The following is a 15,655-nucleotide window of genomic DNA, read 5'->3' on the forward strand; positions in this document are numbered from 1 at the left end:
TCTCTTGAGACTATTCCTGCCTCTCAGATGTTGCAGATAGAACTTCACCTAACTCCTGCCCTAGATTGCAGTTTTCAGTCCTATGGGCTTAAATGGTTCCTTGGATTAGCTTTCAGGGACCCCTCTGGTCATACCACTGTAGTTGAACAAGCTTCCATTATTCAGTCAATGGGGAGAAAAGGAATTGGGAAAGTTATTTAAGTGCACAGTAAGAGGCACACCAGAGTTCCCATGCTGGAGAGTCCCTAGCCTGGAGAGCACCGATCAGCCTCTTCAATAGCAACAGGAGTTAGGTTGAAACCTACTGTCGTGATGTCTGGCACATAGCTAGACCAGCTGTTCCTTGCTAGGAGACAAGGATGTCCTTCAGGCCAATATCACATGCTCATTGTGCAACACAGACATGAGTGATGAAAAACCTGATCATTGTGAGTTGTAGGAATCGATGCTCTGGACTGCATTCAATCCCTCCCTACTCATGGACTAAAGGGATCCTACAATGAGAGTCTTGAAAATAATCTTTGGAAATGGACCAGTGTTCAGCTTAAATGGTCACAACATGCTGGAAGTGGGGCCTCCACCTTGACTAGATCTCACAGCAAATTTTTTCATAAAAAGCAACCAGACCTTCCATTATGCATGAAAGCCATGGGCTGGGACAGAATCTGCTCCACTGATCCAGCCCCTGCCCTGTTAAAAGGATGAGGCAGATGAACAATAACCTGCTGACATAAAAGAATACTGGATATTGTCTTTCCACTCGCAATCTCCAGTTTTTAACATTGCTTTTGCTTTTCTGAATCCTTCCCTTCCTGGTAGGCAATAGAGAGAATGGCCTGCATAGCTGAGCTTGATTGAGATAGAGGTGTTCAATCCTCAAAAAATATGAATAGTATACCTTTCACTCCTCAGTCACAAGGTTACCTACTACGCAAGAAGTGCACAGTGCAGTCCTCAGTTGTAAAAGCCTAAGAATTTCAGGCTTTTAATGCTGAATTACTTCTGTTGCTCACTTGGAAAGCAGGCATGTGGAAGAGAGACCAATTCTGGCTACTTGACAACCAAACCCTTTGCCCTCAATGCGCCACAGCCTTCCATTTGGAAAGGCTCTCCTTGTTCCCCATGCTGTATCTCACAATAAACCTACATGAAACCCTTCTCACACTGCTTGATGCCCTGCTAACCCTGGTGTTCTGTCAGATTGTTTTACCTTTCTGCAAAAGCAAGGGAAAGGCCCTGCAACATTGCAAATTATGTGACAACCCCTCCTCCTGTGTTTCAGTAGGACAAATGAAGTAATAGGGAAAAGCACAGGGTGACGAATGTTACTCTTCGCCTCCTTCTGTAAGGCAGTCATGTTATTCTTTGACATTCTGTAACATATTATGGAATTCACTGGGTTTTTCGTAAGTTTGGAGGTAAATCATCAGGTGAGAACAGTTACTCATTGCCAAATTGACCCTGGCTATGGGGAACAAGCCAAACAGAAGAGCTGCCAGTGACAGCTCTGGAAAGAAAGTCAAGGGTTTGGGAGAGCAGGTTTATAAGTAGGAAACCTTGCAAAATTATTATTTCTAAGAATTATTCATGTCTGAAACATTTCTGGCCAGAGTAAAGAGAGTCATGGTACATTAGCAGCAACCAAACACCTGTTGGACTTACTGATGCAGCCCCATGACTTTGACAAGGGCAGTGGAATGGGCAGGACTGACCCAGGAGCTCCACAGAGGTGAGGAATTTTCATGCAGAGACAAACCCTAAAGCCCAGTGAAGGTATAAAGCTACAGTACCTTGCATTGCAAAGCATCCAAAGCACACAACCCTGCTCCTTTTACAGGCTGACAGGTTGCCTGAATTTCAAAAAGCATTACATAAAAGAATTTTATTACTCTCAATTAGGCTTTTAATTCTTAACCTTTTAAAAACAGGAAACTTTGCAGGACAAGGGGAGTTGCTAAATACATTCTCCTCCTTGAGGTTTGGGGGATTTTTTATTTACTTTATGTACCGAGCGTGATGCTCTTTGGTATGGAACATCCCAGCTATGTCTCCTCCCAACCTCCCAGGCATCCCCAACTTCCTCACCAGCATGGCCATAGAAAAGCAGGAAAGCCCTTGGCTCTGTGTAAGCCCTGCTCAGCAATAACAAAAACATCTCCGAATTATCAACTCTGTGCTCAGCACAAATCCAAAGCACAGCCCCATACCAGCCACTGTGAAGAAAACTAGCTCTATCCCAGCTGAAACCAGCAGAGCTATTTAATAATTTCAGGCTGAAAACCAGAAAGCCAAAGAACTAAGTAACCTGTGTGGATGTGAAAGGAGAAAATGTGAAAACCCTACTGGCCAAAATTACCTTGAAAGAATTTCAGATTAAGCTGAAATGCATGATGACAGTTCATCCTTTCACAGGAGAGAAAAGGAAATACTGTGGAGAATTGGCAATTGTTCCCAGCCCAGTGCAGTATTTCTGTGCCAACAACTGCATGAGAAGTAATTAGGCAACATTCACAAAACACAAACTGGAGTACTATCTCTAGTATCTTTGTTTTCTAAAATACTCATTCACTGTTAATATTTTGATCTATATCCTGTCATTTAAAGTGTTCTGTGCAGAACCACATCTGTGATGTCTCTTCTCACAGTAGAACTTCGTAAGTCACATTCTATTACTGCCTTTTTAATTGTCTTGGCATGGTCAGTCAGGAACATGTTTAGTTCTAGCTCACCTCACCATCAACCAGGAGTTGGTAGGATTTCTCAAGTTCTAAGACTGAGATGACTTGAAGTGTGTCAAGTCATTGAATTATCTGTGTTGTTTTGGAGACAGAACATCAAGATAAATGGTAGCATAGCATGTGCTTAATACATCCAGAAGAGTCCAAAATTAAGACTTTTTTTGGGGGAAAATGGTCAATGCCTATTTCCCAAACTGTAAATGGTCACATCCTGGCACCATGCATCTTACTTCTGTAACTTCAAATGGGTGCAGTCAAGTATCAAGAGCTCGAGAGGTAAATGTAGCATTTTCTCCGCAGTGCGTTTCAAACTTGCTCTTTGTGGCTGTTGCAGTTTCATTCCCAATCTGAAAGAGATCGCAGTGAGGCTGCTGGGAAGGCAATCCAGAGGCTCCAGTCTGCTCTCAGGACTCACCCAAAGGGTCCCACCATCTTCAGTGATCCCTCTGCTTGTGCAGGCTCTGGGATCATCCACAGAAGAACTCACCATAAGAAGCAGAAACGTCATTGGCGTCATTTTATTTAAAAAACAAAATCCTAATGCTCATGTGAGCAAGCAGAGAATATTTATTTTATTAGAACTTGTATTGCTATGAACATGCAAGGGTGTTTCTGGCTGGTGATTTACAGATTTCAGTAACATGTGAGAAATGAAGCTGCCTGGATATTCACAGCCAGTTCAGTAGATGGGTTTCACACTGTATTTTTCAGGAAATTGATTTCTTCAGTAAGAAAGAGAAAGTCACAATTCCTCCTATGAATATTTTCTACAGTAAACTCTTCACAGACATTCATGAGATAAAAAATACGTGTTCATTTTTATTTTCAAATAATGTGGCGAATACTTTTATTACACAATTACGAAAAATAGATATGCTCTGTTGCTACCTGTTTAGGTAATATAAAACTAGCCCTAGGAGTGAATGAACATACAAAGGACTGAATTCTCATACCACATTCTTCAAGCAAGGTACAGATGGTGTTACCTATAAAGATCTCATTTTAAGTGTTTATTAATACAGAAACACTCCGAAGTGAAAGAGGAATTCAGATGCCAGAGATCACTTCATGGACAACACCTTATGATGAACAATTGCACTTTGGGCTTATATAAAATTTACATTTTTATCTGCACAAACACTATCCTTATTGAAACACTGCACTTCTCACAAGCTCCAGTTTTAAGTGTTTAAATGTTTTGTGGAGTTTGCTTTCAACCCCCCATGGAAGACTGTTTAAAACAACCTGTGAATAAATATGGAAACAGTTTTAATAGGAGAACTACAGGCTTCATTTGCTGCTACTGAGCTTCCAATGTCTTTATAAAGTATTTCTGTACAAAATCTGCTTATGTGTCTCACAGAGACCAACATGATACTTTCCCTCAAGACTAAAAATATCCAAATCCAGTTTATTTTACAATCATAATCAATTTTTGACTTATTTACCCAAGAATGAGGTTCTTCAACACGTCACTACAGATGTAAATGATCTTGTGTTTCATCCATCAATGACAAAAATCACATCTTTAGTGGAACATTTTCACATCACATAACTACCTGAATTTTCAATAACCCCGCTTCTGTTTTGCTTCTTTATCAAGAATAGCCTGTTTTAGACTCAACGCAGCATCTTCAAACTGGGGGTTTAACTCTAATACTTTTCTGAAATCTTCCATGGCCTCATCAAAGTCTCCTGTCCAAAAACAAAAAAAAAAGAAGAAAAAAAGAGAAAAAGAAAGTAAAAGTATCTTTCTGTAACTGGTCACACTCACAAACCTCTCGCAACTCAAGAACACCTCCAAATACTTTTAGCAACAAATAGCAGCTACTCACTGGACCCACTACATCTGGATTCTCCACAGGCCCAAGTGGGACTCCACGGGTTTCACAGCAAGAACCAGAGTATGTATTTTTGAACCTCAAATGGACTTAAGGCTCAATTCAGCCAGTTTACTCCAAGTGAAGGAGACAAAAGGCCCATGCCAATGAGGCTGCCCTAAAGCAGGAACACAGGCACAGAGCTCTGCTGCCCCTGGTCTGGTTCCATTCTCTAGCCCCTCGACCTTTGCAATGGCTCAGCCCCAACAAAAGGCACGGGGCTGTCATTTTGTTATGGCATCATCAGAAACAGGGCAGGAAATTCCCCAGGGGTGGCCAGCAGCCCGTGGAAGTTGAGCAGGCTGTGCTCACTGCAGCTGCGGTGAGATGCTTTACCTCAAGTTTAATGGTAGTATTTGGAACTGGCTGGCTTTACACCAGTGCAAGTTTTTCCAGAAGTCGAACTGCACCCTTCCCCCTATTTTCCATTGAATAGCACCGTTTGAAGTAACGCAGCAGCACACCTAGGACCAGGGGTTAGCTGCAGCAGCCGCAGGTGTGTCACTGCTGAGGACGTGTCGCGCCTGCCCTGGAGCGATGCCCGCCCCGTCCGCCCGTGCCAGGCGGGTGTCCCCGCCCGTGACCCGGGTCGCGCTGCCCCGCCCTGCCCTGGCTCGTACCCAGGCGGTAGCGCACCAGCCCGCGGTTGTAGTAGGGCACCTCGAAGCCGGGCTGGCACTCGATGGCGGCCGTGAAGTCCCGCACGGCGGCGGCGAACTCGACGCGCAGGTACCGCACCTGCCCGCGCTCGTTGAGCGCCGTGGCGAGGTCGCTGCGGGCGCTGCGGGCACAGAGAGCGGCGTTAGGGGAGCCCCGGCCGGCGCGCCCGCCCCGCTCCCCGGCCCCGGCGTTACCCCGCGGGGCTGCGGGCGATGCAGCGGCTGAGGAGCTCCTCGGCCGCCGAGAGCCGCCGCGCCCTCAGCTCCGCCCGCGCCGCCGCCAGCAGCGCCGCCGCTTCCCCCGCCATCGCGCTGACGTCACGCGGGGCGGGGCGCCATGACGTCACGGGCACGGCGGCGCGCGCGGCAGGAACTCCGCAGCCGCGTGAGGGGAGAGAGCTGCTGGAGCAGCGGGACCGCGCACTGAAAATATGTTAACATGTTCAGTACCAAAGCAGCACGGCCAGGGAGGTGGCAGCACGGCTCCTCTACTCCTCTCGCCGGAGACCCCACCTGCAATACGTGTCCCGCTCTGGAGTCAGCACAGGCACGACATGGACCTGGCGGAGCGAGAAGAGCAAGATGAGCAGAGCTGGAGCTCCTCTCTCCTCGGGAAACAGGCTGGGAGAGGTGGGGCTGTTCAGCCTGGAGAAGGCTCTGGACACCTTACAGCACCGTCCAGAACCGAAAGGAGCTGTAAGAGAGCTGGAGACGGACTATTTACAAGGGCATAAAGGGATAAGACCGGGGAGGATGGGTTTGAGCTGAAGGATGGAAGATTTAAACATAAGTAAGAAATTCTTTACCGTGAGGGTGGTGAGATGGTGGAACAGGTTGCCCAGAGAAGCTGTGGATGCCCCCGCCCAACCCAAGAACAGATTGGATGGGCTTTGAGCTACCTGGTCTAGTGGAAGGTGTCCCAGCCCAGGGTAGAAGACTTAAAACAAGATGGTCTTTAAGGTCCTTTCCAAGCCAGGCCATTCTACTACTCTGTGATTCTGTGGAAATGGTTTATCCTTGCCTAAGTTTAGGTGAGAGAGAGCACAGAAGAGATCTCACACTCTCCCGTCAGAAATGTGCCAATGCACAATGTGAATTTCACAGCTCATGGCTCTTGCCAGGCAGCCAGGCACTGGCTGGTCCTGGGGAAAGCTCATCAAGGCCCTGCAGCACTGCCAGAGCAGAGGCCCAAAGCCAGCAGTAAGGTGGAACAATGAGACATCATTCCTTGGCCCTTTGTGTGTAACAAGGGTAACACTTCAGCTCCTGAAATCTGTTCAACAGATGCAGGCTGCTCTCTCAGGTTACCTGAAAATGCCAGGTTCCAGTTTGCAGGTTCATGGAGGTTTCCTTAACCAGTTGAAGACAACATTACCCAAGCTCAGGAACCCAAGCAACAGACACACGCACACTGACTGCTAAGCGTTTTCAAGCCCTTTATTGCTATGGCGGATTTAAATACACTTGGCAAAACAAACCAGCATTAACATACGCTTATACTGGTATCATCACTCCAGTAACCTTAAACAGTGGTACAAAAACATATATGGTAATATTATCAAAAATATTGTGACTTTGTTTCAACTCAGGAATTACTTCCTTCAAAAAATTGTGAATTCTGAGAAAACCCAGTAATTTCCTGTGGAATTAGAGAGACAAAAGGACCCTGCTCAGAGTAGAACATATTGATACAAACCTACGTTCAGCTCACGTTGAGCCTTGAAACTAGGCTCAATCTACAGTTCAAAAAGAAGACTTTTATCTTAAATCTTTTTTTAAAAGTGTAGCAAAAAATGGAGTCTATTTACACAGTAATTTCAGATAAATGGAACCAGTAAAGGTTTCTCTTACAGGTTTTCTGTTTTGGTTTTGTTTGTGATTTTTTAACGCTTCTCTAATAGCAGCACTATCTGCTACAATACAGTACCTGAGCTGTATTTCAAAACATAGTAACATTTTAGAGGCTATTTTTAGCAGTCATAAATGCAGATACACAGTCTTTTTCCTCAGCTTACTGAGCTGTGGCACAGAGGACAGGCGTTGTAATGGCCTACTTCTTTGGCTTTCATACAGTGCTTACACACACTGCACATCCAGAATCGATACTCCAGGATAGGGGCTCCTGTTGCCACACATACAGGAAGTTTACTATCTCCACTGTTAAAAAAAAAAAAAAGTAAATAAAGCTGAAAGAATAAAAATGTGGTACACCAATTGCTGATTAGAAGTTATTAACTCACATATCACTTCACTATTGACCAGTGTTTACAACCAACTTTGTAACCTTTATAACCAACGTTGTAAATATTTACACCAGAAATGCCCACCCTGAGAACCATACAGTCAATAATTCAGGACCAGCAGATCCAAAAGATGGGGTGAAAAGAAGCAGTGAAGACCATAAGAAGTTAAGGTCCAATTAGACACCAACACTGCTATTACACTCCTTCCTCTGAAGTCTGAAGGGTCAACTTGAAAGCTGCTAGTGGGATTCTGTACAGCTGCACAGTCGGATCAATCAAGACAGGTTAAAATCCTATTTGCTAAAAGAAAATTGATTCATAATCAATTTCCATATTTACGAATTCCATGCTCTTAGCAGCAAACATGTCAAAGACACTGTTGTGGGTACAAGCCACTCCAAGGACTTACCCCCTAAATTGTGCCCTTCATACTAATTTTTCCACTTCATGTATTGATATTTTCACACAAAGTAGATTTAGGCAATTCACAAAACACTGAAGACTTGATAGTTAATAATGGTTAAACATTCCCTTGTTGGTACTTGCTTCACACCACCATGGTAATGCAAACAGTAACATTCATACTCTAATGTCACATGACACAGTATCAAAGGTCCTAAAACTCCTGTGCTTTATCTACTTGCCTTTCAAATGAAGATGAAGTTACATCTTTATGCCAAGTTCCTCCAATGCAGCTAGTGTCTATTTTCCCAAACAACATAGTGCTGTATTACTGTTTCTCCAAACTAGCTAACACCTGCCTCATTCTTGCCCAATATTTGGTTTAAGCAGCAAAGCACTTAACTAATTTGGTCACATACAAAACCTGTTAAAACCCAAAATACAGAGAACAGCAGAAATAGATTATAGTCTTATTATGGTATCATATAAAAATAAACCCACCTCTCAAGAACATCATCCAGATCAGGTTTTTTGTTATATGTTGGTCTGTATCTTGTGAATATCTCAAGAGCAAGGTCTTCATACGGTTGTCTCTGCTCTGGCTTAAGAGTTTCCAAGGATTCTAGTTTGACAAAGGCTTTTGAACAAGTATCAAATGCTCTGTTTGCACAAGCACAGAGTGCCAAAAGGGAATAGATTTCAACTGCAGGAATAATGTCTTCATAATCTCGCAAATGAAGAGCTAAAAAAATGAAAAAAAGAAATCCAAGGAAATTATTACACATCTTCTGAGAATTGCAAGCATCTGTATGAAATGGTTGCTACTAAGAGACAGTATTAATCCTACAAATTGGACTAAATGAACCACAATATTTTTATTGACATCACTATGAAGCATTGTTTAAAAAAAATTAAGGAGATTTGACTGGGAAGCTGAAGTGTCTTCTTGAAACACTATTTTACTTGGTTGGTTGGTTGGTTTGTTTTAAAGACGTTAGAAGGATTTGAAATCTTCATTACTTGGACAAAGTACCAGGCACTATTTGTTTCTCTAATTCCCACAGATTTTTTATGAAGCTCTACAAGGAGGTCTGATGTAAATTCACATGTCTTTTAATTTAAGGAGAGAAACAAAAAGAATCAGCAGAACATCTACAGAGACTGACCAATTTAAGCAGGTAATATTTGGAAAGACTTGCATTTTCTTCAGCAAAGCCCTTTCCAGGTATTGTGACTGCAGCCATATTCAATTCATTATATGGTTTTGGTTTAAATTCCATGGATCTATTAAGAACTGAAAAATGTGGCAGCTATAAATTAAGTTTATGTGCTGTGCATTTAGAACAGTTTCTTTAAAGGGTTGAAAATGAATTCTCACCTGTTTTAAGTGCTGCATCTACAGAACCTTTATAGAGCTGTTTCTGTGCAAGTATGAAAAAGTGGTAAGCCTCAGCTCCTCGCCAAGCATTGTCTGCAAAGCGATTAGTTGAAGAAAGAACATCTTCTTCCAGCAAACCAGCCAAAGCTGAAGCACTCTGAAAACAAACCAGTATCACAAGTAATTTTTATATGAAACAGATACAGCAGGAAATGGGGATATATGAAAAGAGCTTTTCTATACTTGGTGATTACACCGCTGTCTATGTTAACCATACAAATGGACCTGAAGTGAGCATTGTCAGGCGTTCTGTACTGAGCACAGGCACAGCATATGGTGCAGATTTTCAAAGATAAATATCACATACGTGTGTATACAAATATATTTTGTGCACATCTGCAGACTGGTTCGTAGTTTGGATTAATACTGCATTTCAACACCAGAGCTCTTAAAACTTTGTTTAAACAATTTCATTTGTGCATATGAAGATGAATGTGTGAGCAGAGAAAAAATTCTTCCATTTGCTTCCCCTGTATCTGGAGCCATCTCCCTGCTGAATTACAGGCAACATAGCTTAATCTAATCACAGATCACCCTTTGGGATCAATGCTTACTCCTAAATGACATGACAATCTTGCAGAAAAAAAAAGTCTGGGGTTTCTTAGTATGGTTTTCATTGTTATAGTGAAAACATTAAGAAAAACACATTAAACTTAGGAAGAAAATATCTATTAATACATATGATTTAAATGTTTTAAAATAATACTTGAAACAATATGTTTTCATGGGGGACTTGCTTTAAGGAAAGCTTTGTTCTTAGCAGGAAAAAGGGTCATTAAAAAAAAATTGAAGGCTCCCATGAAGACAGCTTGCTTTATTCTGACTAGCTAGCAGATACCAGAATTCAGAAAGGTAAAAAATAAATAAAGACATTACCTCTGAACTTTTCTCTTTAGCTTTTCCCCTTTGTGCATTTTGCATTTGTTCATGATATTGTTCCATAAGTAAGGCTGATAGCACATAAAGCTTTTTAACTCGCAAAGGCTTCGTCCTTTTCTTTGACTCTTCATCTGCAATCTTAAAAAACAAAACAAAGGGATTTAATTCTCTTGGACAATTGCATGCTTGTACAAACCTAGGAAACCATGCCAAAAATGATTCTGCCTTTAAATGTAATAATTTAGACTGCAAACAGAACTATAAATGAAAATGTCAAAGTGAAGTATGCACATTATTCTATATTTATTTAGCTAACATGTATATAAAGCCAGATTCTCAGGAAGGATAAATCAGTGTAACCATGTATAAGTCTATTGACCTAGTATAAAAATAAACTAAAAAACAGCAATTTTTAAACACATACATAGCTTTCAGTAAGGTCTGGTGGTTTTCCCAGAAAAGAAGAATGGCTTTTGAAAGTAACATATATTATATATATATATACTGCTATAAATATTTGGTGTAAGAATTACATATCACTCTTACATACTTTAAGCTACGTAGAGAAATCTCTGCAGCCAAACCAAATCTAAGCAACATCTTTATCTTAAAAGCACACCACAGCCATTTCTAATTGAAGGAACTAATTGAAGAAATACCAAAATTTAACTTCTAGTTATTGACATTGCTATTTTTTTTTAAAAAGAGATAAAAATAACTCCCATGATATCTAAAATAATGCAGACATTGCACCCCAGGCCAGTCTACAATACTCCTTTACTAGGCAATGCAGTGAGTGCATCAGGACCTTTTCTGAGGTGCAGTTCATTTCATACTGAAGTGAAAGTCTCAGAATAAATGAACAGATTGCTTGTGTCCCCAGAGTCTCCTCTCCACTAGCTACACAGGACACCCAGGGTAACTATTAAACATAGAGATACCTGAACTCTGGGAGTTGGATTCATCTTTACATTACCCTATATGATGTCATCTGCTTATTGCCTAGACATTGTTAAAACTAAAATAACCCCAAGAGAATAAAAGTAGCATGGAAATAGTAAGAGCTAGTAAAAAACCCCCAGTTATTTGACATTAAAAAAAACCTGCTATACCTTGAACATGAGCTTAGCAGCTTCAAAGAAATAATTGGCTTTACGATAGAGTTCTATAGCATCAAGGATTTTATTCTTTTCCAGTAAATGACTTGCATATCTGGCTAACAAGGATCCAATCTCTTTCATATTATGATTTTTAGCCAGCTCCACAGCTTTATTCCACTAGAAAAGAAAGGAGACAATTATTAACCTAATTTTTTTAAATTCACTCTCAGAACAAGCCGGTTATCCATGAACAGACTGCAACATTTGTGTGCAATATTTCAGCACCATTTTGAAACAGACTACTACAAAACTAACATAAAAAACAAGAGAATACAAATGCTAACATCACTGCCAATCATATGATGCAGTAGGCTTGTGAAAAAACGCTGGACCTCAGTCCAAAACCACATATAAAACAGTTGCTTCTGCTTTCATAAAAGCTTTGCAAAACCACTTCACTGCAGCTTATAGCTGGACATGTGGATTTCAACACTTCTGATATTACTTAACCCAGACTTTCAAAAGCATGTCTAAAAGAGGACCTCAGCCCAGAAGCTTAAAGCACACAGTAACACTTTACTTATCCTTCTATGCACCTCATTTTGTCTGTGAATTTTCCTGATCGTCAACAGTTTGGCTACTGTGTTTGACCCAGATCAAAAGTTTGGCAGGACTGGTAATCATAGCTGAATCTCACACCTAATAGGTCTTCAGATCCATAAACTAAGAAATTGTTCACATAAAGCCAGCCCTAGCCAGCCCTGCCATTTCCATCCATCAAGTTCCTCATAGCCATCCTCAGTTTTTCCCTTATTTATGTTGACAGACATTTGCACCGGTTAAGTCATACCAGGAAATAGCTCTAGCTATAAACATGCAGATCAGTTTCCAGATCATCTTTTTCCAGCTACATCCTCATACAGTCACAAATCCATTTCCATCTATACAAAGAAGGAGGAGGATGGAGAAAATATCCAGAACGGACATCTATCTCTTCTCCAGTCTTCTCCCATTCCATCAGGAGGCAGCACAGCCCAACACCACAGAGGCTACAAACATCTGCATGCTGAGCATGCTGCCCACACACCCTGCATGTAGCTCTGCACTGCCCGTCCACTGGTTTAATCTTAATCTCAGAGAACTGGCTCGAACACTGAAGTATGAGTTTTCCAGAAGCTATGACAAATCATCTGACACTTAACAAGGATTTGTATTTAGCTGGGTATTAGGATAGAAATCTCCTGTTAAACTAGTATTATTACAGATTATTTATTATTTTACCTGGTTGAGATGCACACAGGTATCCACGGCATCCTTTGGTCGATTACATTTCAGAAAGGCTGACACAGCTTGTTCACACATCCCCACTCTCACAAACATATAAGCTATATCCTGCAAAAAGTATCAGCACTGTGTTAAATTCACTTCCAAATTTTTAATACATTATGCAGCAACAGCAATACTCCTATATTGTTTAATTTAAGTCTGAGAGGGTGGGGAATGGGTTGTTTGCTTCATGGATTCTGTGAAGGCATCAGGGACTGTTGTAAATCTTTACAACAATGTGCCACTCTCTACTGCTTCTAAATTCAAGAAAGCTATTACAATGAGGTTAAAAGAAAATGCTATGTCTTGGTTTACTGAAAAAGTCATTAAAGGAGCATGTTTTGCCTTTTTTCAAGCATTTTGGATTAAATCAACCATAGCATAGTTTTAAACTAGCTATTATTTAGTAAGTAATTTCCTGCTGGATATACATACCTATACCCTATTCACCTATATGTCCTATACACCCTATCCCATCTACTTCCCCTCCTTTTAGAGGATTGTCAATCAGGTCTTTCTGGGGAACTGGGACAATAAAGGAAAGGAAAAGTGATGGAGTATGAGAACAACAGTAATACTGGAGATAACGTCAAAGTAACACCGTCATGCTTACGTATGTCATTCTTTCTCTCGTTCTTCCTTAATCCTCCCAAGATGGGAAATTTTAAATAAATAGTTGAGTATAAGACAATGAAAAATAAAGGTGCTTTTTGCTTACAGGGAGCAATTTATGATTCTCTGGAAGTGAGTTAGCCAGATTCTCCAGTCCTTGGTAGTCCTCTAGCATGTAGTAACATTCAGCTAAACGTTCCTGGTTTTGTCCGTGAACATAGTACTGTACAGCATTCAACCTAATAAGACAAAAAAATGTGGTGGCTGCTGATTGATGTATAAACAAGTTTTTAATTCTATAAGCCTTTTGCATTTGTAAATTTAAAATCACTTTATTTTAAATAAGTAACTGCTTGAAAGAGCTTTTGTAGCTAGAATTTCATTTTTTTTCCAAAATGCACTAAAAATTTTAATTTTCATAGATCATTATATTCAAAGTGTAGCAATATTTATTCTCTGACTAGCATAAGGTTCAGAAGTCAAGGAATTCTTAAAGCTGTATTCCCACATCTGCAGAGATCAGGGCAGATAATGGACAACTTACAACTAAACTTTCAGAAAAGAGCTTTACTGTTGTGCTTCCATATTTTAAAACACAAGCACCCAGACCTCCAAGACAATTCTCCAAAGTTACCTAAAGCACCTAAAACTCAACTTTCAAAATCTAGTTACAAGTTTTCAGCTGCTTTGTGACAATACAGTTTGGAAAATGGCAATATGTAGTGGGGCTGTGGAATTCTTGAAACATGGGCTTAGAAGGCAGCAAGAAAAAAAAATCCCTGCAAGTTATTAGCTATGAAGAAGCTCTGGCTCAGTAAACTCCTGACTGCAAAATGTGTTCTTGAGAAATACCATTACAGGTGTGTACTGTCCTTAAAATCTTCCTTGGGTGCCCAGTTTGGGCAACAGCTAGAGACAGATCCAGCTCACAGAGAATTTTGGACCTTCTAAAATGTTTGTGGGAAGCATTTTAGAAAATTCACTGATGTTTAGTAATTCTGTCCTTTTAACCCCTTTTGGTTTTTTTAATACTTTCTACATCAAGCCTAATACAACTATATAGGTATCTCTCTTTCCTTCCCCTCATTTGAAGCAGACACACTTCTGGCAAAACAGATTTTTATCACCTTCACTCTCTAGATAGCTGATCAATAGCTCTTTGTTTATCCTACCATGGAACCATGAAGGTCTAAACTAAATCTTGTCATTCCGAAACTACCCAATGTATTGCATCCTGACTTTCTAGACATCTGTCCCTCCTGATAAATTATGTCTTGTCATCAATTTATTAATTTCCTTTGTAAATTCCTTACTACTGGTTCCTCTGAAGAACATACCATTTCTGCCTGTCTGCAAAATAGTCTCCAATGGCATTGTGTGCCTGTTCCAGGAGGGCATCATCCGAGTCCCCAGAGCCTGTTTTCAACAGCTGCAGCACTCGGAACCAATCGCCCAGTTTGATCCGCAGCCCAATGGCAAGATCTCTAAACAGAAAAGAGCAAGGAAAGTCAAACACAATAAAATAGATAATAAAAAAATCTCAAGACAAGCATCCAAAAGTATTTTTCAGTTCTTAACCTGCATTGCAGGTATCATAGTGATCCCAGATAACTTGTTCACAATTTAAATACTATTCTATAAAAGCAGATACTCAAGAGAGCTCACAGGTTATATCACATGAATGCACTTCCTTATCAGCCACACTCCTCTGTGAGGAGTTAAATGAGTGAGACAGTTGGGCTGATGTTCCTTCAGGTTCCCTCTTATTCTGTTCTGTACATTTTCCTGCTGACCACTACAAGAGATGGCAGCAGCTGAAAAAGGCAAAAAGCAGAAGGAAGATAAGGGGAAAGGCTAAGAAGCAAGGAATATGAATAATGGAGGCTAAAGCTGAGAGGTAATAAAATGGATTTCAGAAACTTCTCTTCCAGATTCAGGATGATTTTGGATAGAGGAGAAAGGACGCAGAAGTAGTTTTTCCTTTTTATTATTCATGCATACATATGACTCACTGTGTGTCTGTCTGGCATGTTTTTTCCAGCAAATAGGATAATTCTATATTACCTCATATGAAAGTAATTCTGTGGGTGCATAGAAAACAAATGGGAGAGACCTATGCACTTCTTTTAAAATGCCCTCAACTTAAACAAGTAAATTAAGGAAGGCACTAGCAAGCCAGTGCATTCAGCTAAATAAGAACATCTATCTGAAAACATTACCATTTTATTTGAAAAATAGATTTATTTCATTGTGATTTATGGTAGATCCTAATCAGGATTTTTCTAGTTGTGAAAGTTGTGTTTTCTAGGAGACACATAAGGTCATACAGAATTCCCATATTCTTGTCACTGGAGAATAAGACGCTCTACTGTTGAAGC

The 15,655-nt window shown here is 40.7% G+C and overlaps 2 protein-coding genes and 1 long non-coding RNA gene across 6 annotated transcripts in view; 1 reads left to right on the plus strand and 2 right to left on the minus strand.

Annotated features, from left to right (window-relative positions):
- Window positions 1-3,532: 3,532 nt before the first annotated feature.
- TTC32 (tetratricopeptide repeat domain 32) lies at window positions 3,533-5,589 on the minus strand. Of its 2 annotated transcripts, none has more exons than XM_085056938.1 (3): window positions 5,473-5,589; window positions 5,239-5,390; window positions 3,533-4,433 (listed from the first exon to the last, which is right to left on the minus strand). In XM_085056938.1, the coding sequence occupies exons 1-3, from the start codon at window positions 5,583-5,585 to the stop codon at window positions 4,306-4,308; spliced, it is 393 nt and encodes a 130-aa protein (XP_084913064.1). In that variant the 5' UTR covers window positions 5,586-5,589; the 3' UTR covers window positions 3,533-4,305. The 2 variants fall into 2 exon arrangements, with proteins under 2 accessions (XP_084913064.1, XP_084913063.1); XM_085056937.1 differs by having other exon boundaries at window positions 5,239-5,399.
- On the plus strand, window positions 5,584-14,748 carry LOC146440329 (uncharacterized). Its single transcript, XR_014851118.1, has 4 exons — window positions 5,584-5,907; window positions 8,987-9,100; window positions 13,162-13,278; window positions 14,608-14,748. It is a non-coding gene; the product is annotated as an uncharacterized LOC146440329 (long non-coding RNA).
- Window positions 6,697-15,655, minus strand: part of WDR35 (WD repeat domain 35) — a 40,451-nt gene continuing 31,492 nt past the window's right edge. For all 3 annotated transcript variants that reach the window (XM_085056934.1, XM_085056933.1, XM_085056935.1), the window contains 8 exons: window positions 14,615-14,761; window positions 13,384-13,516; window positions 12,621-12,731; window positions 11,352-11,516; window positions 10,237-10,377; window positions 9,301-9,457; window positions 8,424-8,664; window positions 6,697-7,434 (listed from right to left, as the gene is read on the minus strand). In XM_085056934.1, the coding sequence (XP_084913060.1) occupies window positions 7,284-7,434; window positions 8,424-8,664; window positions 9,301-9,457; window positions 10,237-10,377; window positions 11,352-11,516; window positions 12,621-12,731; window positions 13,384-13,516; window positions 14,615-14,761 (1,246 nt within the window). In that variant the 3' untranslated portion in view covers window positions 6,697-7,283. The remainder of the gene's footprint in view (window positions 7,435-8,423; window positions 8,665-9,300; window positions 9,458-10,236; window positions 10,378-11,351; window positions 11,517-12,620; window positions 12,732-13,383; window positions 13,517-14,614; window positions 14,762-15,655) is intronic.

Source organism: Lichenostomus cassidix, chromosome 3 (genome assembly GCF_008360975.1).
Source record: "Lichenostomus cassidix isolate B80296 chromosome 3, HeHo_3.0, whole genome shotgun sequence".
NCBI lineage: Eukaryota > Metazoa > Chordata > Aves > Passeriformes > Meliphagidae > Lichenostomus > Lichenostomus cassidix.

Bases quoted from the DNA above. Each gene is read 5' to 3' on its own strand.
- TTC32 (XM_085056937.1), bottom strand. From the start codon at position 5,585: ATGGCGGGGGAAGCGGCGGCGCTGCTGGCGGCGGCGCGGGCGGAGCTG. The intron at 5,400-5,472 runs GTAACGCCGGGG...CTGTGCCCGCAG, and splicing joins ATCGCCCGCAGCCCCGCGGG to CGCCCGCAGCGACCTCGCCA. The intron at 4,434-5,238 runs GTACGAGCCAGG...GTTTTTGGACAG, and splicing joins GCTGGTGCGCTACCGCCTGG to GAGACTTTGATGAGGCCATG.